The 25102-nt window shown below is 48.8% G+C and overlaps 2 protein-coding genes across 4 annotated transcripts in view; one reads left to right on the top strand and one right to left on the bottom strand.

The window, feature by feature from the left end:
• Positions 1-25102, bottom strand: part of Rtcb (RNA 2',3'-cyclic phosphate and 5'-OH ligase) — a 208990-nt gene that overhangs the window by 8460 nt on the left and 175428 nt on the right. The gene's annotated exons all lie outside the window — the stretch shown is intronic.
• Positions 1-25102, top strand: part of Abtb3 (ankyrin repeat and BTB domain containing 3) — a 278860-nt gene that overhangs the window by 210815 nt on the left and 42943 nt on the right. For 2 of the 3 annotated variants that reach the window (NM_001432634.1, NM_001432632.1), the window contains 1 exon segment: positions 5958-6110. In NM_001432634.1, the coding sequence (NP_001419563.1) occupies positions 5958-6110 (153 nt within the window). 3 annotated transcript variants of the gene reach the window in all.

Below are 25102 nucleotides of genomic sequence, written 5' to 3'. Positions count from 1 at the left end.
ATATAGGCAAACAAACAAATAAATAAACATCGCCACAGATATGGAGGCTACAAGCAACACAGAGAAACTCCAGAGAGGCGAATAAGCAGGCAAAGTACTTACTGTACAGCCCTGAGGATCAGAGATCAGATCCCCAGAATACCCATCTAGAGAACCGGTAGGAAACCAGGTATGGGGGTGCATACCTTTAATTCCAGCACTCAAGAGGACAAGGCAGGCTTGAAGCCAGCCTGCTCTACCACACAGTAGATCCCTGGCCAGTCTGGGCTACAAAGTAACACACTATTGAAGGAAGGAAGGAAGGAAGGAAGGAAGGAAGGAAGGAAGGAAGGAAGGCTGGTTGATTGATGGGGCATGATGGTTCACCTGTAATTCTAGTTTGCAGAAAGTAGACAGGAAATTTTCAAAGCAGGCTAGAGAGCTCCAGATTCAGTGAGAGATCCTGCCTCAATATATAAGGTGGAGAGCAATCAGAGATGTCTGAAGTCAACCTTAGGACTTCACATCCATATGCATCTGCACTTCTATACATGTACACACACACACGTGCACACATGTGCACATACCACCCCTACAGACAGACACGTGCACGCGTACACACACACACACACACACACACACACACACACACATGTATATACAGAACAAAATTCCACAGAATTATTCCCTTACTATGGTGGAGTCCAGATATCTAACATCAGAGCCACTGTGATAATGCTATGGTGTATCCTTCTAGAAGCTTTGAAAAAGAGCCCCCTCCTCCCCTTCTCTAGCCTCTGGGGCCTCCTTGGCTCATCTCTTTCCTTGTATGATTCCATTGTCTTTTCTTCGTGTGCCTGATTTCCTCCTCTAGCCTCCTTGGCTCCTGCCTGAACACAGCCTGTAGGGTTCACCTCCTACTGTTAGGGAGCCTCTTTTCCTCTCAAGGTGCTTAATTCAGCCACGTGTGCAGCCCACACTTGTCTTATCGGTATCAAGTTCCAGTAATTAGGAAGCAGACATCTTTGGGGAATGCTTTTCAGCCAACTTCTTGGGTGCCCCCTAATAGATCATTAGGCATACAAATGACATTTTCAGTTTGTCTACATGTCAGGTCTAGAGTGTTATCACAAAGATAACTATCTGCAGGTGTGCCTCTGGCTCTGTGTTCCCCAAGACCAGATTGGGCTCTGTGAGAGAATTCCATCTTCTAGTCTTCTAAGCATCTTGCCCCTGTCACTAACACCTTGATGGTCTTCTCCACACCTTCCCTAGACCGTACATCAGACTCTTTCTCAGTTCCCAAGTAACTGACTCTTCCAATAGAATCAATGAATTTTAGAATCAGAAAGAACTAAACAAACCAGTGTTGGCTAACTATGACCAGATACCCGACTGTGATGGTCTGTATATGCCTGGCCAAGGGCATGACACCATTAGGAGGTCTGGCCCTGTTGGAGTAGGTGTGTCACTGTGGGCATGGGCTTTAAGACCCTCATCCTAGCTGCCTGGAAGCCAGTTTTCTCCTAGCACCCTTCAGATGAAGATGTAGAACTCTAAACTCCTCCTGCACCATGCCTGCCTGGACGATGCTATGTTTCCACCTTGATGATACTGGACTGACCCTCTGAACCTGTGAGCCAGCCCCAGTTAAATGTTATCCTTGTAAGAGTTGCCTTGGTGACGGTGTCTGTTCACAGCAGTAACACCCTCACTAAGACAGCGACTATCGAGAAAGTCTCACTGAGATGGCTAACTGCGTTCACTTAGTTTTGTAGATGCTTTCTCCATATGGAGGCAGAGATGATTAGCTGCGGCAGGTCCCCTATGGCTCCTGAAGTCTAATACCTTTTCTGTCTGGCCATTTACAGAGATGGCTAAACAGCCCACAAATGAAGCTGTGTCATCTGAATCCACCCCAGTTATTAGCCAGAGCCACACAGACCCAGAACTGGAATTTGGTGCTGCAGAATCACCAACCACAGTCCCTTTCATTCCTTGGTCCTGACCTTGTCACCAGATCTCTGCATGGTTTCAGGGAGGGGCTACATCTGCTATGTCCTTTATCCGCTCCTTGGATCTAATGGCCTTCCTGGGCTGACTTGCTGACTCGATCGTACAGAAGCCCATCTAGGCTTTCTCTTCCCTTTCAGGGGCTCTTGTCTCACCCCATATACTTTGCCTAAAGCTTCATTGAAGACCACAGCACTGCTTGAATAGAGAGCCTCCCCTTCCTCTTCACCAAAGATGTTTGGTTCACAAACCCACTGAGTTCTGCAACTGCCAGGGGTGGGTGGCATAGAATGCAGATGCCCAGAGCCCCCTCCAGCCCTGTTGACACAAAGCTTGGGGGCCTTTGAAGATGTCACCAGTCCTTCAATGGGCTCGTCTAGCTTTTAACTGATTGCTTCTGAATAAGGCAAGGAGCCAATGAGTCATGGTCCCCTTTAAAAATGTGCAAGGAGAGAGCTGGCCAGATAGTTAGAGTGGCGCATTTGCTTCACAGATACGAACACCTGAGTTCAATGCCCCAGGATTCATCTTTAGGGAGAGAAGGAAGATCCAGGCATAATAACGCTGTGCACTTGTAAGCCCAGCCTTCTTGGATCAGAAAGCTCTACGGCTGATTAAGACCCTGCCTCAAAAAACAAAGTGAATGGCCCATAGGGAACAAGACCAGTCATTTTCTTTGATTCCCACATGGACAGACAGATAGACACATCACTCACATACATGTGCAGGTGCCATATATTTCCTGAAAATTCTCTACCCTGTTTGATTCAAGGCCCTAAATTCCTTTTCCATCACTAACTCTTTCAAAGACAGCATCACAAATAGCGTTATTCTGTCTGTCCCCTTTGAACAGACAAGATAAGATTATTTGATGAGTTGCTGGCAGAGAATTCGTGAGCTTATAAATCGCCAGAGTTGGGTGATAGACAGACAGTGGTGTTGAGGGTACAGAACACAGAAAATTCCAGAAGAGGAAGAGCTCTGTGGCTTGAGGGTTTTAAGGTTTTAATTCTGGGGCTGGCCAGCTAGCTTGGTGAAGAAATGACTTAGAAAATGGCAGGGCCCCTCTTTGGTATTCAGTAGGCACACCGGACGGCCCAGCCTCTAGCATGAAAGGCAGATGCACCAGAGACTCAACCCACCAGGGACCAGGCTTGGAGACCACTGAGCAAAGATAGGAGGAGGCTCTCCTCTGAGACACAACCTGGGGGAATTCTCCGGGTGCTCGGGATTGGCTTCCAGCAGTGACTGAGACACGGGGACTGAAATAAACCCTGCTTCCCCTGGAGACAGTGGAATCCAATTCAATTTCAAGTCGGTGTGTTTATTGAGTGCCTGATTCAGTTTAGGTGATGGAGAGATGGAGAGAATGAGAGAGACAGCCTAAGCAGCAAGCTGATGCAGACAGAAATTCCCCGAGAGTCTGACCTCTAGGTCCCAGGCCCAGAAACTTGATTTTCTAAGTATCAGACAGTAAGAAATTGGTAAGTCTTAGTCTGTCTCATAAACAGATATTGGGGGCTTCCGACCAGCTAGACACAGCCCTGGGGCAGAGACTGAAGGAGTGAACTGGACAGCCCCTGGTCTCTGCCTAATGGAGTTGATGTGCTAATGAGGCATCTGCAGACTGAGTAAAAGTCCTTCAAAGTGGGAGCCACATGAGAGTGGTCTGTGTGGCACAATTATCAGAAGTGTTTGGGGACAGTGGAATTTGGCAAAGGTTAAGTCTGGTGTGGGCCTCTGAAGCGATGGAGACCCTACACACAGGGGAGTGAGCTGTAGGACCTAAAAGGAAAATAACATGAGTTCAAAGATCTGAGACCAGGTCAGCTCCCCTCAAGGAACAGGTGCATTGTGGGTAACAGTGCATGCTGGGAAAGCAGAATGGGAGAATGGTGAGCGACTGTGCAACCAAATAATTTGGGTCTGACTCTCAGTTCTGAGAACCTTCTGATCCAAGGCTAGGAAGGCTCCCTAACCTCAGTAAACATGGTTTTTCTGGTGCTAAAGCGGGCAGACTCATAGCTAGAGGCCCTAAATACTTAGACAAGCTCATGGACAAGGGTAACTGAGATGAGCGTCCAGGACAGAATTGTTGCAACTTTTAACATCAGGTAAGTAGCTTGACTCTAGGAAGACTGGAACCTGGCACCAACACCTGTGGAAGCTCATGATTCTGTATTTTGAGAGGGAGCAGATGCCTTATAAACATGTTTCTCACTCCCATAGCTGTAAGAACCTGCTTCCTTAAATCTTTCCACCCAGGTACCCTTGCCTCAGAGGCATCCAGGCCCTGACTAGTGATAGGAATTCCTGCAGGTCCCCATAGCACCACCATCAAGGCATGGGAGGTGCTTATTCAAATTGTGTCCACTTAAATTTTTAATTGTGTTTTCATCCATTCATTCATTCACTTGGGGGGGGGCACAATGCCATCGTGTGCATCATGTTAAAGCCAGACGACAACTTTCAGGAGCCGGTCCTCTCCTTCCGCCATGCAGATCGGTCCTTTCCTTCTGCCGGGTGGGTTCTCAGGACAGAACCCCAGTCGTCAGATTTGCCAGCAAGCAAGCTTTCCTCCTGAGTCATCTCCCTCACCCATCCCTTAAATGATGTCCTCAAGCTCTGTGAACATCTCTGGAGACAGGCGAAGGAGTCTGCCTCTTTAAACCACGCCCCTCCCCAGGTGAAGCTGTTCTTTGAGACATCCCTAGGCCAGACGTGTGAGTAGCAGGGTCTGATTTAAAACCCAGTTCTCCAGGTTTCTCTCCTAAGCCAGCAAATAAAAGATGCTGCGGGTGTCCTTACGCTCTATCTGCGCTTTAACAAGCCATCCAGGGAGTTGGGGTGCACGTTATAAACAAGGGAAGGGCCGGAGAGATGGCTCAGTGGTTAAGAGCACTGACTGCTCTTCCAGAGGTCCTGAGTTCAATTCCCAGCAACCACATGGTGGCTCACAACCGTCTGTAATGGGATCTGATGCCCTCTTCTGGTGTGTCTGTGTCTGAGGACAGCGACAGTGAGGACAGGGTGCTCACATACATAAAACAAATAAATCTAAACAAACACACACACACACACACACACACACACACACACACACTTGGAGGCTTTAAACCTTACCAAGACCCAGCCTCATACAGTACCATCTCTAAATATATATATATATATATATATATATATATATATATATACACACACACACATACACACACACACACACATATATATATATATACATATATATATATATATGTATATATATATATATCCCCTAGAAGGATCAGGAAGCTATGTCACAGGAAAAGGCACTGCCTCAGTCAACAAGCTACTGCCACAGGACGCCTACTGGCTCCTGCAGTGGTCTGGGGATGTGTTCAATGTCCCGTTGGCTGTTCTGGGCTCCAGCAGTCTTGCTTGTGAAGGTTAACTGCATTTGGCTCCCACCCCGCTTTGGCAGGTACTCTGAGCCTTGTGGCAGCCTGGTACTTGTGCAGAGCTGAGGCCAGAGGGGTGTCAGAAGCTGGCAGGGATGGGAAGGGAGATGGAGAATGTTCCTTGGATGAAGCTGGGAATCTGGAGTAATGCCAGGTGTTCATTGGCTTTCTTTGGCTCCGGACCCTGCGCTAGTGTTCAAAGTGACTCATCTCCATCCGCACATGATCTCTGAGAGGGACAGCACTCGCAGCAGAGTAGCACTGCATCCTTTGGTGGCCTCAGTAGCCCCCTTTCACAGATGAGGAAACCGAGGCCAAAAGATTCTAGAGAGCCTGACCCGGGGTCACCAGTGGGATCAGGATGTCTTCAAAGGTTCTCAGGCAGGGTCTCCAGGGAAACCAGATGGGTGTGGAGGTGGAAGTAGGGATGGGGGTCAGATAGGGGTCCCAGGGAGAGTCGGGATGGGACTGAGCAACCCTGGTTCCCTGGCGGTCCTAATACATCCCCGCCCCTCTCCTCCTGCGCAGGCCCTTCCTCGTGCTGCCCCCTCTGATGGAGTGGATCCGAGTGGCCGTGGCGCACGCTGGCCACCGCCGCAGCTTTTCTATGGACAGCGACGATGTCCGCCAAGCCGCCAGGCTTCTGTTGCCTGGAGTGGACTGCGAGCCGCGCCAGCTCAAGTAGGTGGAGGGGAAAAGGGATGGGGTGATGGGGGGAAGGGCGCGGAGACCCTAGGGGCGGGGACCGTGAGAATGGGTAGGGATGGGAGGTCTCAAGCTTTGCTTGTAGATCACGGCCACCCGGGTGTACTACACTCCCCCGCCCCTTGCTGGCACCCGGAACTGTTGCTGTGGCGGAGCTAAGGCTCTGCGGGTTGAAATGGTAGACCGGGGTGAGGGGGTGGGGGGTGGGGTGAACAATAAGCAGATCTTGGAAAAATGCGTCCCTGCGGATTACAAGATAAGGAATGCCTTGTTCTTTCTTGCTGCTCTCTGTTGGTTACCCCTTCCGTTTGTGTTCCCATCCCTCTGTCCTCTCCTTTCCCCTCTATCCCCCTCTCTGAAATATTAGCGTTCTTACTTTTCTGACCAATCTTTGCAGAGTAAAATCTCTGTCTGCGAGAGCGCCCTCTCTGTCCTGTCTTCCCACCAGCTTGAGGATGCTATGGGTTTCCCTGAATGTTTCAGGCTTTGTAACAAGGGCTACCCTCCAGCAAGGTGGTATTTACTCACGGGCTGGCCAGGGCCCTCATGCAATGGGCTTTTTTTTTTTTAATGTAAAAACAAAACAAATACACCGGCTTATTCAGAACAGTCATACCTGGGCCCAAATGCAAACGACACAGAACCCAAATGACGTGTGGGCACCCACTTTCCTGACTCCCTTAACGGTTCTCCGGGTGACCATATCATTTCAAATCTCCTCCCACCACCTGAAGAGAAACTAGCCTCCCTTGGGAATACTCCACCCCAAATTTCTGCCCTAACAGGATTTGATGGGAACTGAGGGAGGGGACCACAAGTACATTGAGAATCTGTCATATAAACCTCAGCTCATGAAGACCCAGAACTGGACACTTGGCCAAAGTACACACAAGAGACTGATCAGAATCAAAGTTGCTAATGTGTGTTGATGCTAACCGTAAGCCGAGCCCTGGTTTAAGTGATAGGGGTTAGTACCTGTGTAGTGCTCCCCAAGCCTGTGGAGTATGGCTGTGACACCCACTTCCTGGATAACAAAACTGAGGTGCTGGTAGCATGTCTGAGGTGACTGAATGGTAGATCATCAGGATGTGAATCCCAGTAGCCCAGCCCTGCCACTGAGTGTTTCTGCCTTCGGGTTTCTGTCTAGGCAGAAGCCTGAGCCATTACCACCATGCTTCCCACCACATCACTAGAGTGTCAGCTGGTCCAGAGAGAGACTAGGGAGCAGCCATTTATAGAACACCCAGGATGCAGCAGTTATAGACAACAACAAGACCTGCAACCTCCCATCTGCAACCTGATTCTCTTCGTTCCTTGACCAACTGTGTGAGATTAGAATAACCCCCCACGTCTGTAGACCAGGTAGCCACCGTGGTATATATCACAGGAAGAAGTGCTGGGGAAAATGTCTGGTTTCACCTTTGACCTAGTCCATCCTTTGCCTCCTGTTCCCCAGGGCCGTTAGCTACCTGCAGCTCACCCCCACCACTCCTGCCCACCGTCCTCAGTCTGCGATGCCCTATGGCACAGGCTTTCCTTGCTGCAGAAGGCTCTGGCCTGCCAAGAGACTGATAAAGTCACATGCTTCCTCGATGCTTACTGAGAAAGTGACCTTTGTCTAGCGTGCTCTCAGAAGACCCCGTAGCCCAAAGGTTAAAACTTGGACCCCAGAGTACCATTGCCTGGGCCCAGATGTCTCTACTATAATTGGTTAGCTGTCTGAACCATCGTTTTTGCATGGGTGACATGGGGACATTTAGAGCAGCCCTCCTCCCCTGGTTGGTAAAAATACAGGACAAGGTTGTGACTGCGAAACGTGTACACGGTGTTCACAAAATGACAGTTACTCTAGTCGGTGCCCCCAAGTCTCCACCACCCCATAAACACTCATCTCCAATGGCCTTTAACATATTCATGTGTCTCTAAAAGCAGAGGAGAAAATGGAGTCTCCATGAGACTGAGTGATTCCCAGTATCACACAGGTGTTAAGTGAAAATCAGGGGTCAAATACCAAATGCTCGTGTCACCATGTGTAGTAAGAACTCTGTCCCAGGAGTTCTGCAGCTGAAGATTCAGCCAACTGTGGCTCACAGGTGTTCAGAGGGAAAGTATTTAACACCTGTACCAAACAGGAGCCGACATCTTTTTCTTACTCTTATTTCCTGTGCAACACAGTACCAGAAACGTTTGTATTGAGTGTGCATTGTGTTGGTATTTTAACTCATGTAGAGATGATTTGAAGACTATGTGGGGGTGGCCAGGCTGGGAGGCCCATGCCTTTAATCCCAGCACTTGGGAGACAGACAGGTGGACCTCTGTGAGTTCAAGGCCAGCTTGGTCTACATAGTGAGACCCTATCACAGAAGACCCGAATTATATTCCCCAAACCCCTCCCAATTGCCTATGACTCCAGTTTCAGAGGGTCTGATACTTTTCTGGCCTCTAGAGGTACCTGAATTTATGTGCAAGTGCACACACACACACACACACACACGAATCTTTAAAGAATATGTGAGCGTATTTGAAGGTTCTGTGTAAAGACTATGCCATTCTCTATACAAAACTAAAGCATTTGGTGATCTGCGTTCTTGTGAGAGATCCTGGAATACATCGCCCGTGAATTCAGAGGACAGGCTTGTGATTTTTGTCTCCCCTGCCCCACCTAGAGCTCAGCCAGCCTATGAGAGGTTGCTATGCCTTTTCTGGGGTTTTGTTATTTCTCAGGACTTCATTTCCTGGATGCCAGCCTCCATGGAGCCCGTGTTCCAAGTGTCCTTCCCACTGCAAGACAGGTCTAATGACTGAGTGTGCCATCCTGGCAATCACGGCACACATCCATCTCAGTATCTATTTGTCTTGTGGCCATCTTAAAATCCTCATCAAGCATGAACGGGCACTTCTGCCACTCTTCCCGCGACAACAGAGGGTTGTAGCTATTTATTTCACTTCTCCATTACATCAAGTATTACAAATAATCCACAGAGAGCTTACCTGTGTGGATGATTTGCAGAACGTATACTCACATTGTTCTGTACTGTCTGCAGCTATGGATTCTGCTGTGTGTGTGTGGGGGGGATCCTGAACCTAATCGCCCGGGGGTGCTGAAGGATGACTACATAGGAGTCCATTGGCTTACCCAAATAATGAGGGTAAAACGTCCTGAGGGTATGGTTCCTCAGTGAGCACCTGTCTAAACGAGCAAGGCCCTGGAGCCGATCTTTAGCACGGAGATAAACAGACAGACAGAATGTAAAACATTAAAAAAAAAAAAAGGAAGCCTAGAAAAGTAGCATGGAAAAAGAGTCCTGTTTTTCTGTCTCCTCGCATCTCATTTTCTCATTTATTACCATGTAAGGCAGGAACTACCAACTCCCTTTGCAGGGAGCAGCATCAGGGAGTCGCTTTCGTTTGGTTGGTTGGTTGGTTGTTGTTGTTTTTCACTCTGACAGCTAGCAAAGGCACCAGGGCCTTAACTCTGCATCTCATGCTAACTGTCCTTGTGATGCTTACGTAACCATCCCCAACAACCGTGAAAAAAAAAAAGCACACTCACTCCCCCATTTTACAGAAAGGAAGACTGAGGCTCTCAGGGTTTCTAGACCCCACCTGAAGTCACACGGCTGTTGTGAATGGGAGGGTTCACACCCATTTATTCTTTCTTAATGAAGTATCAGATAACCAGGGTTTGTTTCCTCTAGTTCGTTGGGAGAAGCAAGGGATCTATCTGCCCTGCCTGCCATTTGCCTGAGAATTTGTCAGAGGGTTGGTTCAGGGCTCCTGGTTCTCAGTCAGAGCTGGACTCCCTTGTCTTGAATGAAAACAGCCCCAAAGGGCTGAGGGTCGTTGTTCTAACACATGCAGGAGTAAGGCATTGGTGCTGAAGTAGCTGTGGCAGTGACTTTAACACACATAAGTGCCTACCAGCCCGCCTCTCCTGAAGGGAGGTGGCTCAGAAACCAGTCAGGAAGGATGGGCCTAGTCCAGGATTCCCAAGTCAGGCCCTCGTTTGGCATTGATCTTCAGAGTGACCTTGGTCAAAGGCTGCCAGAAATGTTCTTCTGCCTCACTCAGCTAGAGTGGAGCCTGACCGTGGAGATCAGATATTCTAAAGGGATACCACTCCGAGTAGCTCCGAGCCCAGGGGGTAACCCACTTACTCTTCTTTAATGAAGTATCAGACCACGTAGACTCCAGAGCCAAGCTTTCTTTCCCCTCCAGTCCTTTGAGATGTGAGGGAGCTGCGGAGAGGAAGGAACGAATAGTTAATGTATCTTGGCAGCGTTTGTGTGCTTTCTTGATGATTCGTTTCGAAGCCTTTCGGAAACACAAAGATAAATGCTGTTGTTTTCCTCCTGTCTGGATGAGGTTGGTTTCCGGCTGGGGAGTGAGGGCTGAATTAGAAAACAAAGACAGCCAGGTGTGCTCAGATGTTCTGTTTGCTGCTAAGGCAGCACCTAGCACAGGACTGGGGCCCTTGAGTGCCGTGAGCTCCTCTTGAGAACAGTTAATCTGACCGACAATGGAAAAGCTCAAGATTGAGAAAGCACCAGTGTCCAACTGGGACTGGAGGTCTGATAACTTACATGCTCACCCGTGCTCCTCTGTGGCATTTCTGGAGCACCGGAGTGCCAAGTCCCATAGAAGGTTCTCAACCAGGTCTGATGCTTCAGTCAGGTGACCTAGGGAAACGGGAATGACAACTGCTCCTCGGGTTGGCTAACAGGGGCTGAGGTTAACAGCTCACACCTGCATCTTTTAACCCTTCTTGGGTCTCCTGGGCACCTTCTAAGGTGGGCATGTTTTATGATTTGCTTGATGTGGCCAAACTGGGTTCCGGAGTGAAGGTTGTGCCACAAGAACGCTGGTCCCAAAGTGCAGCCTGGTTCATGTATGGTGCGTTGTGCTGAGCTCCCACTGAAGAGCACTGGCTGAGAGGAGGGTTGGTCAGACCCATAGAATTTCAGCCTTCGGTCTCAGAACGATCTTATTGGGAGTAGTCATCTCTCAATGTCTGGAGGGAGACAGTTTCAGGATATCTCCCCCCAATAGACACCAAACCCTATGGATACTCACATCCTCTATAAAATGGTTTAATATTTACATCTAGATTCTTGATGAACGTCTTGGACTCTTGGTTGGCCAGCTCCTCAGAATCATGCGTAGAGAAGGTCCAGCTAGAGTGGGATCTTGATGGTACCATATCCTATTCTGAGCTCGGAGGGGGTCAGGATCCTCAGGATTGTCCTACCAATGGAAGGGTGCAGCCACTGTGCAGTAATAAACAACTGAGGATTACTGAGGAAGGTGAGGTCAGGTAGAGTCTACAAAGAAAGAACTGGGCATGGGACAGAGATGAATTAAGGTGAGAGAGAGTTATGGATCCGGTGTTCCTAAGGGGCCTAGAGACTCTGAGGAAGCCCCCATTTTAAAGAGACAGCACTCGGGGTGTGGGCTCATGGGACAGCCGAAGTGGTGTGGAACTAGAACTGTCTACCTACAGACTATCTCCCTCACTCCTGCCCTTAGAGAGCCCTGGATCCCCACCGTGGACCTCCCACTTTCTCCTTAGGTCACCAGCACAGCCTGAGCATCTGGGCCTTCGTTGGCTCTGTGGGGCCTAGAACACTACCCACTCTCTCTCCCCTTGAGTGCCCTTGTCTGTCCCTGCCTGGAGAAAGCTTCTCCTCTCCCTGCAGACTCATGGCCGGGAGCCATGGTTATGCTGCATTGGCAGGCCAGTCCCTTCTTCACCTCCTGTAGAAGGCATCAGATTTCACACCGATGGCCTTAGTGACCCAGTTGGAGCCACTGCCTCCCTCCCATGTGCTGATGCCAATGCTTTAGCGCCTCTGGGAACACAGAATGCTGCCCTCTTCCAGGTCCTAAGGGAACGCCTCTGGGCCTCGACTTTCCTTCTTTACCAAAGTCAGGGACAGACCATAGAGGCTGCTCCAGATGCCAAACTAACCACACGACCTGCCACCCTGCAGACAGCTACAGAGCGTCTACCCTGCGACTGCCCTGCTATGTTCTCAGCTGGGCAAGACAGAGACAGAAACAGAGACAGAGACAGAGACATCTAGGAATAACCAGCACGAAGCAGGGCCAGCCGTTCAGTAGGGATCCAGGCCAGGGAGCTGCTGTGTGACCTTCTAACAGGGACTATTTGATCTGCACCCTGAAGAATAAATAGAAACACGGCACACATGCAAGGGGAAAAGAGGAAGGAAAAGGTTGAGAGAAGTCTGCCAGGGAGGGAGTTTTATTGTCCTCTCAGAGACTTTATCCTATAGGTGGCGTGAGCTGTCACCAGTGGGTAAAGCAAGGAAACATCTGATTTATAATGTTGATCCCATGGAGGGTGAGCAGAGGCAGACAAGGGTAATCGACCCTGAAGTCAAGTGCTGCGGGTGAGACGCTAACAACCAGAACCCAGACAAGAGCAGAGAGTGAAGGAGGCGATGGGATGGAACAGGGGAGACGGGCAACAAGGAAGTCGGAAAGGACCAGACCTGTTAACTGTGTAGGGCGAGGGACAGAGACGTCTGCAGGATGGCCCTGGGGAGCTGCAGAAGGGAAGGAGAGTCTTCACGTGATGGGGCAGTTTCAGATGGACGTGCATGGCAGTTGTGGGGGTTTGAGTAGGTTTGGCGCCCATAGATTTGTGTATTTGAATGCTTGACCAGTGAGGAGTGGCAGTATTAGGAGGTGTGGCCTTCTTGAAGTATGTGTGGCATTGTTGGAGGAAGTGTGTCACTGTGGAGGCGGGCTTTAAAGTCACATAGATAGATAGATAGATAGATAGATAGATAGATAGATAGATAGATAGATAGATTGATAGATGGATGGATGATAGATATACATATACATATACATATACATATACATATACTTTTACATATACACATACACATACACATACACATACACATACACATACACATACACATACACATACACATACACATACACATATACATATACATATACATATACATATACATATACTCAGGCTCACCCAGTGTGATGGTACAGTCTCCTACTGGCTGCCCGAAGATCAAGAACTCTCAGCTCCTCCAGCACCATGTCTGCCTGAAAGCCACCATGCTTCCCACCATGATGACAATGAACTGAATCTCGGAAACTGTAAGCCAGCCCCAGTCAATGTTTGCCTTTGTAAGAGTTCCCTCGGGTGTGTTGTCCCTTCACAGAGACGGAAGAGCTAACACAACAGTGACAGCTGCACGGCAATGTGAATGTAGCAAATGGCTCAGAAAAGCTTCTCAAAACAACAGGAGGCTAGGGAGATGGCTCAGTGGTTAGCTTAAGTGCACATACTGCTCTTTCAGGGGACCTGAGTTCGGTTCCCAACACCCACAATGGGCAGCTTATCACCTTTTGCAACTCCAACTGCAAGGGAATCCAAGATCCTTTTCTGGCCTCTGTGGGCACCACGTTACATACATTCACACAGACACACGACATGCACACAAATAAAAATAATCATTTTTAAAGTTTAAAAAGTGGTAAAAAATATATTAATGTTATATATGTTTATCACAGTTAAAATAGTGGTTACGGGCCTGGACTGATAAATCGGCAGTTAAGAGCATTCACTGCTGTTACTGAGGACCAGCGTTTAGCTCCCAGCATCAATGATGGCTCACAGTCATCTGTCACTCCAGCTCCAGGGGATCTGACACCCGACTCTGACCTCCAAGGGTACTTTGTGTACATGGTGCATACATACACTGCAGGCAAACAGTTATACCTATGAAGTAAAAATAAGTATTAAAAAGATAGTGAGCCTGGGGGTAGTTTCAAATCAGACAAGCTGTGCAGCATAGAACGGTATGAAAAATGTCACCCTTGCATGAAATATGCGTACATGCATTTGCTACACGCGTCCAAACTTTCTCTGGATGGAGCAAAAGAAACAGTCAACGGTGCCTTCGAGGAGGGAACTATATTACTGTGTCTATTTACTGGGGGCACAGTGACAACGTTTCTCTGTCTGAGCCACTGGAACGGGCGTTTATCACCTCACAGCGATGAAGACTGTGGTCCAAGACAAAGGCGTCAGAGTGCACGCGCTGACAAAGTCTCCAGGAGAGGAGCCTCCTGTGCCCCAGCCTCTGCTGGCTCCAGGCATCCCATGGTTTAGGACAAGTGTTACTCTGGTCTCTGCTTCTGTTTTCACCAGACCACTTTCTTGCATCTCTATCCCCCCTTTCCATCAGCAGCCATGTTGGATTAGGCCCCACCCCCTGGAGCACATATCTTCCTGGTGACTGACAAGTCTACCCATAACACACACCATGGGGAGCAGAGCTTAGCTGCTGGATTTCATGGGGTGGTGTCTATTCTGCTCACCACATTTTTGTGTTAAAACTGACTCAGGGGTTTCGTGGGGGCGGGGTGCTACTGAGGTGGCTTACTCAACGACGGCATGTGGCAGTATGGGAGAAGCGGTCCTGGGTTTGTTGTGGAAAGTGTTATTTTTCCATCCAAATGAGAGGGTCCTTACAGGTCTGTCAGAGTGAGGTTGCCAAGGACTGAGTCCTTTCCCAGCCTCTCCTCAGAGAAAGCAGAAGTAGAGTGAGTTGGAACTTGGACTTGCCGTTGCATTGCCAGGGTTCAAAACCTAGACAGGTCACTTTCTCTCAGTGTTACCTTAGGCCAGTTACTGACCAGCTCTGGGCTTTAGTTTCTATATCTATAACGTATCTATCTTAGTATCAATAAAGAGGTTGATAGTAATAAACACAGTATTGTGGTAAAATACCATTGGAGAAATTATTGATGGCCCAGAATGAGGTCTAGTGTGTTTTAAACCTCCTACTACTACTAGTGAGCCTGTCCCCAGGGTGTAGGAAGAAAATCAGCCAGGGATGACTAGGTTGAGAGCCACTGTGCCTACCCCTAGGATACGAGGCTCCTCAGCGTGACTCAGGTTCTGTGAAGTATGAGTCTGTCAAAGCCATCGCTGGTTGGAGTCTGGTGCCCTGCCTCCAGCAGTCAGGCATTCATAGATGGGCTCACTGAGAAGCGAGAACAGGAGGGGGCAAGACGTGTAGATAGAAAACATGGTTTCTGTTAGCCTTCCAAGAGAGCAGAAGCTAGGGAAACAGCTGAGAGGCAGGGGTTATTCTGGAAGAAAGTGTTAGTTACTCACGGACGTACAGCTCAAACAATTGGTTTTCTTCTCTTTTTTAGGGCTAAGGCAGAGATAACTTTCTTTGGTCATGGGTCAGCGTGTAGTCAGCATCCAGTGAATATTTGTTGACTGAATGAAGGATGCGAAGGGTGGTGGGGAAATATGTTGGTAATGCTACATGTAAACAGACCAGACTTCCCAAACCAATTCAAATGCAAAAGCATGCAACATCTGTATGCAGGTAAGAAGTCAGGTGAAGGGTTGGGGGTGTAGCAGGGTCCATTGCTTTGCATGCTTAATGCCCGATCCCTGACACTTCATAAACTGGGCGTGGTGGTACACACCTGGGATCCATGTGTTCAGACAGAGGCAGGAGAATCAGGTGTTTGGATCATAAGCTGCTACATGGTGAGTTTGAGGCCAGTCTGTGCCGTATGAGACTCAAAAAGAAGGAGGAGAAGGAGGGATGGGGATAAAGGAGGGGAAGACAGAGAAGGAGGAAGACAGTCAGCCTAGAGACGTCAAATGAAAGAAGACTTTGGGGAGACCCTAACTAGATATATACCGAGAATGCTTCAAGGACTTAAAAAGAGGGGGAGTCCCCGAGAGATGGGAAAGAGTAACCCGAGGTCAGAGAAGCATGTGGTGGTACAAATCTGCAGGATTTGAGGTTGTCAATTCCAGCAGAGGAGATGTGGGCTGAAAGCGGCCATCGCGGCCTGGCAGTGGGAACTCATTAGTGCCCCTGCAGTGGCACTCTGAGAAGCCGGGTGTGGGTGGAAACCAGACTGCAGGCAGCAGACGGTTTGCCAACACTTGGAACGGAGCCTGAGCATCCAAAGTGTTAAAAGCAGAGCAGAAACACATTTGGTGCTCACGGCAAAGGAGTCGAAGAATTGCATCTGGAGTGGCATTTGGGGCTCGTTCCCGGACTAGGGCTCCAGATCCAAGCTGTCGGTGGGAGGGTGTCTAGTTTTCAGAATAGGATTTGGCTTCTTGGAAAGCAGCAACTCGTTCATTTTTTAATAAATTTTGGTCCACTCTTAATTCTGTTAGATTTCTGCACAACCCACAGATTTACGCACGTGCCAGAAACCTCCCAGTCTAAACTCTAGTTGACAGAATAGTTATACAGAATCACTGTCTTCCCCTGGGGATGGATCAGGCAACTAGGATTTCTTGCAGAGAGCTCAGGGCACAATCCAGGGCAGAGGGGCTTCCAGAACAGTAAGGAGCCAGTCCACTGTGCACGGGGATTGTGGGTACCTGCTCCTAGATGCTGGGTGCCCAAGGTCCACTATCTTCTCATTGGCCCATTAAATCACTGAACAGAATGTGTGAACTGCCTGCCAGCCAGGTGAGCCCCAGTGTCTTCTCTATTAATAATGGAAAGTGAGAATAACATTCCCTATGAGGGAAACTGAGGCACATAGCCAACAAAGAAAATAGTAAGAGTAACCACAACTCATTCTCTTTGTGGATTTCCCTTCCCCCTCCCCCTCTCTCTTCCCCTCCCCCTCCCCTCCCTCTTACCCTCCCCCTACTCTCTTCCCCTCTCCCTCCCCCTCCCCTCTTCCCCTCCCCCTCCCTCTTTCCCTCCCCCTCTCTCTTCCCCTCTCCCTCCCCCTCCCCTCTTCCCCTTCCCCTGCTCTCTCCCCCCCTCATCCTTCCCCTCCCCCTCTCTCTTCCCCTCCCCCTCCCCTCCCTCTTTCCCTCCCCCTACTCTCTTCCCCTCTCCCTCCCCCTCCCCTCTTCCCCTTCCCCTGCTCTCTTCCCCTCCCCCTCCTCCTTCCCCTCCCCCTCCCTCTTTCCCTCCCCCTCTCTTCTTCCCTCCCCCTCCTCCCTCCCCTCCCCCTCCCCCTGTGGGTATGTGGTGTATGAGTGCGTGTGGTCTATATGTTTGTGTGAATGGATTGTATGGAGTACGCACACAATGAGCATGTGTGTACTCGTACGTGGAGGTTGACAATGGGTACCCTTTCTCCACCACTCTGCTCATCTTTTGAGAGATTCTCTCATGGAACCTGGAGCTCACTGATTTGACTAGGTTTGGAAGCAAGTGCCAGGAACGTACCTGTCTTTACCTCCTCGTGGTGGGATTGCAGGCCCTCACCGTGCAGCACATGGGTGTGGAGGATCCAAACTGAGGTCCCCATGTTTGCATGGCAAGCATCTTTTTAAATGCGCTACTCCCCCGAGGGTCTGTCTTCGATTGATAGCCTTTGTGGAGAGAGGTGTTCCTCACAGATGTTCCTCCTACTCTCTTCATTCCTCGCCAGCCCTGTGAGCAGTCTGGTTCTTCATACCAGAGGAAGCTCAAGCTACAGGAGGTTGCCAAACTAGCCTGAAATTGTAACCCTTGTGGGATTTGGACATGTTCCCTCTCCTAGATCGGCAACTCCAATCAGAGGCATGATGGGAAATGGGAAAGTCCTCTTTTTCTAATAGCTCAGTGACTCTCGTCAAAAGTTCAGCCACCAGATTCATTTCTCTTAGGAATTCAAATGCTGTACTTCTTGGCTTTGGTCAGTGCCAGAGCCCCACCCCCACAAAGACTTAGCACTATTCTCCGAGCAGTGGAGAAACACACAGGAAGTGTATGCCCTCATTAGGAATCCTGGAAATACAGTTCAAAGCAATACGTGGACGTGCACCTAATACCTTTTCAAATGCAGAAACAAACAGAAGCCACCAGAGCAAAAAGGCTCGCTTTGCAGGCTGACAACCCAAGTCCCCAGAACCCTTGTCAGAGCTGGATGTGGCAGTACACATCTGTAACTCCAGGACTCCTACTTTGAGATAGGACAAAGTGGAGACAGGAGCCATCTCCAAACTAGTTGAAAGCGAAATGGAAGAAACAAGAATGACCCAGCCTCGACAGGATAGGAGGTAGACACAGTTTGCGAACGTCATGCTCTGACCTCCACACACATGCTGCAATACGCGTGTGCATGCACACACTACGTTCTGTAAAGGCTGGCATTGTGCTGTCTGATTTGAGTAAAGATATAGAGAAGGGAGAACTCTCAGATGCCACTAGACAGGGCCCCGTGTCTACTTTCAAGTAATTTTGTAAACGTGTATTTCTGCCGTTATATCTATACACTCCAGAAATGCTTCCGTGTGGAAACAAGGAGACATGGACAGGGATGTTCATAGATGCAGCGTTTATAATAGCAAGATAGAGAGAGAAAACAAGTTGTCTGTCTCCGGGCAGATGGATAAATAAATTACGCTATGTTCGTTTAACGGAAAGGTAAAGGGGCGATGGAAACAAATGAACTAGATATCCGTGTTTATCACGTGACTTCGCGAATGAGTATTATAAAGAACAACAAAGCAAGTGGAAGAAGGATGTATGCAGAATGCTAATGTTTGTGTAAGGTTGGACAACGTGCAAAAGAACTTATATAATGTTAGGAATTCCTGAGCACCAGACAAAGTATAAGGCTGGTTTTGGTTGGCTGATGAGTGGCCATTGTATCAGTCTGTGCTGTGTGCGCCTGAAATCATTCATTGACGGGAAACGTTATCTACTTAGCTGGTACTGTCCATAGCACATCCAGGAGGCCAGCCCCAGGCTAATGACCATTATTTAAGAAGTGCTTCAATAAAGTTGAGAGACGCTCTCTCAAAGAAAACTGAACAGACTTAAAGGGGGAGGAAAATCTGAGGGTCTGGAAAGATGGCTCAACAGTTAAAGGGCATACTGCTCTTTCAGGGGATACAGTCAGTTCTCAGCATCACGCGGTGTCTCACAGCCACCCGAGAGTCCAGTTCCAGGGGACCCGATGCCCTTCTCTGGCCTCCCAGGGCATCAAACATACGTGTGGTGCACAGCATACATACCGACAAAACACACATGCACGTAAGATTAAAAAATAAGTAAATCTGAAAAATGCTCTCGGTGCTTTTACTATCCTAAACCCCTTACAGATCTCAACAGAGCAGGTCATCCATAGCTGGAGACGTGGCTCAGTGGTCAAGACTGGCTGCATTGCCAGGGGACCCAGTTTCAATTCCTAGCATCCACGTAGCAGCTCGCAAGCATCTGTAGCTTCCTGGGTACCCAGCATCCTCTTCTGTCCCCCTGGGGCACTGCATGCACATGGTACACAAACAAGCAAACAAAATACCCACCAAGCCCTTTTAAAATACTTTTTAAAGTTTTAAAAATAAAATGTCTTTAAAAGAGAGCAGGTGTCGGGGCTGGGGATTTAGCTCAGTGGTAGAGCGCTTACCTAGGAAGCGCAAGGCCGTGGGCTCGGTCCCCAGCTCCGAAAAAAAGAACCAAAAAAAAAAAAAAAGAGAGAGCAGGTGTCATCGAATCCCAGCTACATGCTCCTTAATTCTGTAAATATGGGACAACAGCCACATGCACTTTTTTTTTAATGGCTACTACAGTGGTAGTTAAGTCGCTACAACAGAAATGCACAAAACCTAAACTATTTACTCCCAGACCCCGTACGGCATCTCGAGAGGCTGGTGCCATGTTAATGCACTTGGGGTTGTAAGTCTAAAACTTGGCCTCACCCCTCAGTAGCTGGGTTGTTTGTTCCAGGGAAAAGTGATAGAGGACACCATGAGTCTTTTCTGGAATCCCTTCGAAGATGGTGTCTGCTTTCATCCTTGTATAGGCGTCTGCCTATACTTAGTACTCCCTGCGTGCCTCCTTACATTGATTGAAATTCAAAGAGCATTGATGGTGCGGATGGATGGATATATACTCATTCGCTACAAGAGAGGCAGGATGACTGGGTTTGAGTAAGACAGGAGTATCATATCCTCCCTCAGGTAACAGGTTAGGGATCCTCAGTCCACAGCTGTCACGGGAGCCCATCAGGTCAACACCCAGCACTTTCCCTCATGTGGCTCCGCCAATCCCTGGATAGTGTCTTCCTTGACTGGCCCTGCCCAACAGGACTGCATCTACCCCGAAGGAAAGGAAAAAACACAAGAGTGGGAGATGATGCTCACCTCCTATTGGCTAGCACTTTGTCCCCTGCAAGGGAGCCTGGTACATGTAGTCTTTATCTGAGCAGCCATGCACCCACCTGAGACTCCGAATCCTAAAACAATCCATGGAGGTTTGGAAAAGGACTAAGGAGGATGCCAAGCAGCATCTGCCAGGAGAGGTACATTTAGAGCTGGCTTCCTTAGTCTGAGACCAAGTCGGAGTCCCTGGTGAGAGACTTTACTGTCTCCTCTTTTAAAAAAAATAACCACAGTGCTGGAGCAAAAGATCTATAATGCCCCTTCATCATTTTCTGCTCAAAATAATATGGCAACAAATTCAGATAGAGACACTCCTTCCACCAGCCTGGGTGTTTACAGCCCTTGCTTTTAAGATAAATCTTTGTGAGCATATTTGAACAGACCTAGAATTTCTGTCTTTAGGGCAGGTCATGACAGTGGGCTTTGTTGCAAGCCGAACATCAAATTCCAAAGACAAGGCTTCAAGGTCCCTTAATATCCCTCCTAAGTTAGGGAGGATGGACGGGATGGAGGACAGGGAGTCCCCGTGCTGGTTTTCCTTCTCTGAGGCAGTTTAAAAAGCCAGTTCTCTTCTGTGCTTTTTGGTAGTTAAACCACAAGCGGTGCAATTCCTAGACGGAGATTTCTCCCAGGAACTTTGCAAGCATTGCATGTCCTATTTGCTGCAATAAATACCATTTTTCTCCTTCTCAGAAATGTGCATAGAGATCTTGGTGTGACTTACTTAGCACAAAGAGCCATTGAATTGTTAATCCTCCTGCTGCTCAACAGCAAAGGGAAAAGGTCATCAATTTCAGGACTCGAGAAGCCGTGGAAGGAGTTTGACTAAGGGAAAGTGTGGTGAGCAGGGGGCTGGGGGGCCACATGCGGCAAGTCTGGCCTACAGCCCTCTGATTTGCTATTTCACGATCCATTTCCAAAGCCACCATTTGATTGTCACACTCACGGAATCCTGTAATGGGAAGCTCTTGATGTAGAAGAGGTGAAGCATAAATACTTCATCATTCTCCAGCAGGTTTTATCAGCCTCAGCACCACTGACATTTGGAGCTGAATAGTTCCCTGTTGAGGTAGGGGGCAAAGATGGCCCTTCCTGCGTGTTAGAAGCTGTTTGCCAGCAGCTGCATCCCTGTCCCATAGTGCCGGCCACATCTTCCTGACATGAAAATCAAAAGCGTCTCTAGATCCTACCAGGCATTCCCTCGGATGCTGAAGTCACCGACTGGCTGAGAATCATTAATCCACCCAACCCTGAAGGCGTCGATCTGTGACTCACACACATAGGTCAACACTCTCTTACCTCCAGTTTCCTGACCTTAGGAGAGGCACAGCTGAGCCAAGAGCGCTCTCAACTTGGACACCAGGGGCACTGCCAGTCAGAGGCTGTTCCAAGAAATGTGTCTCCACGATATAATTTGAGGGAAGCAAGGTAAATGGGGAGACGATTTGAGTGAGCGGCGGGCCACACATGCGAGGAAAAGACAGTAGGGAAGTGGGTGTCTGCAGCGGGAATCTGGTCTTCGTGGCTGTTGAAAGAGGAAATGCAGAGTTGTTGAGAGGCACGGAGTCTGCTGTGAAGAAGTTGCAGGAAACCGTTCCATCGAAAGGCTGTGCTTAGGAATCCTCATAGCTTTGACACTCACCCCAATACCTGGCATTTGAAGAGTCTGAGCAAATGCTGGAGTCCTTTGATGACAGAGAGATAGTAGAGTCAGGAGGCAAATTCAGGGCCCAGCCCCAGCCTGTCTGTAGGCAAATGTCAGCTCTCCACCGACAGTGTCTCTGTGGGCAAATTCCTTAACCTCCCTGAGCTATAATGAAGACAAATTGTATAGGATTAAAGGAAAGATAGTATAAGATCGTATATATGAACAAGGATATGTGTGTGTATGAATATTTCATCTGTTTTTAACATACATTCATTCACATGCATAAAGTCATTTATGAGTGTGTGTTTGTGTAAAATCAGAAGATTTACAGAAACACTGTAAATGCTACATATATGTTTGGTCTTACTATTTGAGAAGCAATAGAGTGTCTTGGAATGGCTTCTATCCCACGGCCTGGCCTGTAGCTGGTGCGGTGTGTAATGCACCATGGGTATTTGGTAGCAATGAACTCTGTAGAGTTGGCTGTGTCCGGGGACATAAAAGGAAGGCCCCACTTAAGCCTGGCCTTTAAAAAGAAGTGTAGCTGGGTTGAAATGGAGCCACAAGAACCCAGGTGGACGCCACAGCTAACTCCTCCCAGTCTGTTTCCTCTCTCTGAAACCGGGCTACTAAAACCTGCCTTAGGGGCTCCTGTTGTGGTGGCAAGGTGTAACAGGGTGTGGGCTGCCTAGGCTTATTACTGGCTCTGATACGTACAGGTTGTGTGAGCCTTGGAAGGTGTGGCAGAGCCTGGGTATCTCAGTTGTCCTCGGTAAAACTGAAGGTAACAGCCTTCGATTTGAAGGTTGCTTTGAAGATTAATTGAGGAATTCTATGCAAAATGCTTAGCAAGTTAGGTGTTATGTGTGAGTGCCTATAATATGATTAGTAAAAGCTATGGAAGGTCGGGGAAGCTGTTTGTGAATGCTTAGCAGCTCACGCATTCCCAGCATCCTCTTCTGGGACAACCCTTGTTGACCAGTGGCTTGGGGAAACCATATCATAACCCAGATTACCCCTGGTGGGGTCCTAGGCAGCATAACTACATCCTCTCCTACTCATCCGTAGCCAAATAGTGTGTCCCGCAGTTATAGACTTCTGGTACCTTCCGAGTGAGCAGGAGAATGTGGCTTCCTCCTATCGAGCATCCCTGCCCCCATGCAGGCCCCTGGCTGCCACCTGCAAAAGGAGCTGGGTTAGTTGCTCTGTCCAGATGGCCTTCCTGATGGCGGGGCCCAGATGGATGAGAAGAGGACGCGTGGATGATGGAGTGAAAAAGATCCCAGAGCAGAGCAGGCTGTATCGGTAGATGAGTGGCCGTCAAGGATTGTGCCCCGAGGACCCAGACTCCAGTACGGATAGCTAGAAGACACCTTCATAGTTAGGAAAGCCCTTCCTAGAGGTGGAGGATTGCATGGTTGGAAGATGGAGGTGATTTAGCTAAAGCTCCGGCGAGAGAACCTGAGACTACATAGTAATGTTGAGCAGTCTACATCGTCCCTCTCTCCACCGAGTGGCCCCAGGGTGTTTCCTCTCTAAGCCTCATTACAGACCTTGACATTGGACGCTATAGTACCCTGCTTTGCAGTTGGAGAAACAGAGACTGTTACCTGTCAAGTCTCATAGGAACTAAGGAGAATGGGGACTAGCCTGGTTACTAGGTTTGGCTGCCCCATTGCAACATACTGGCTTTGATATCAGACACTGGCATGGTTTGAATGTAAAGTTCCTCAGCCACCACAGGCTCTCGTGTTTGGATACTTGGTCCTCGCTGATGGTGCAATGAAACCTTGAAGAGTTGGGACTTAGCTGCCAGGGTCCTCGTCTGTAGAATGGAGAAAGTGGTGGTGATGGTGGTGTTTGTGATGGTGATGGTGATAGTGGTGGTGGCAGCTGTGATGTTGGTGGTGGTGGTGGTGATGGTGGTGTTTGTGATGGTGGTGGTGGTGGTCATGGTGGTGGTGGTGATGGTAGTGATTGTGATGGTGATGGTGGTGGTGGTGGTGGTTGCAGTGATGGTGGTGGTGGCTGTGGCTGTGTTGGTGGTGGTGGTAATATTGGTGACGATAATGCCAAGAGAGAATCAGTTGCCATAGCAGAAATTAAGCACCCAGAGGTGCTTAGTGTACAATAAGCATGCAGTAAGGAGGTGTGTGCTTTTTACTGACTACTACTGAATCTCTCTGACCTCTATTATCACAATTTGCTTGCAAAAACCCAGCTGACTCCACTCTCCTTCCGAGAGCCCAGTATTCCCACGGAAGGAAGGAGTGCCTCAATTCCTTGATTTGTGGCTCTTGTTTGACCCGATGTCTAATCTGAACTTAGAAGCCCTGTGACAACACTGATCTGTGTCGTTGGCATCCGAATTTGCTTCTTCCGCAGACCGTGTTCCCTCCAGTTTGTCCTTGGCTTTATAATGTATGTTTGGGGACGTTAGATGTACAGGAGTATGTCCCTGCTTGTATGTGCACACAGGTACACATATACAGATGGAGGTCAGTCTCTTAGTGAAGCTCATCAATTCAGCAAGGCTGGCTGACTGGACAGCAATCTCCAGGGCAATTCCTGTTTCCACCCCCGACCCCTCCAGCGCTTATATCAGTGTGTGCTTTTTATGGGAGTACTAAGATTCAACTCTAACCTCCATGCTCTTGTGCCAACTGCTTTACCAGCTAAGCCATCTCCCCAGCCCTGTAACTTCTGTGTTCTGCACAATGCTCTTGTAAGCACCTCCTGAGGGTTACTTCAGTTGACCCACAGCCAACATCCTGGAAGAAAGGCTTTAACTATGAAGCTCGTGTTACAGATGAGAAAACCAGACGACAAAATGGTAAAGCCACTGGCCCCAAGTTCGCACAGCCATTAAATGACAGAACCTGGATTCGAGCCCAGTGAAAGGCATGGCAGAGTTCAAGCTAGCATAGAAGTTAATACACTCATAAAGGTGTCTGGACATCGCCGGCGGCCATTTGTCAAGCAGAAGGCATGGAGAGATGAGCAGAGCGTTAGCTCCCCATGCAAACGCACCCTCCCCCTGGACTCGGGCTTTGAAGCCTTTCTGAGGTCACATATCTGAAACACTAGAAGATACTGAGCAGTCTCTCAGGACTTGGGCACTTGAGAAAACAGAGAAATTGACCACTTCAGTAGCTGACCTCTTGCTTA

The sequence above is a fragment of the Rattus norvegicus genome, chromosome 7 (genome assembly GCF_021556685.1).
Source record: "Rattus norvegicus strain SHRSP/BbbUtx chromosome 7, alternate assembly SHRSP_T2T, whole genome shotgun sequence".
Lineage (NCBI taxonomy): Eukaryota > Metazoa > Chordata > Mammalia > Rodentia > Muridae > Rattus > Rattus norvegicus.
Note: the sequence above shows the minus strand (reverse complement) of the source record. Positions and strands in the feature narration are given on the sequence as shown.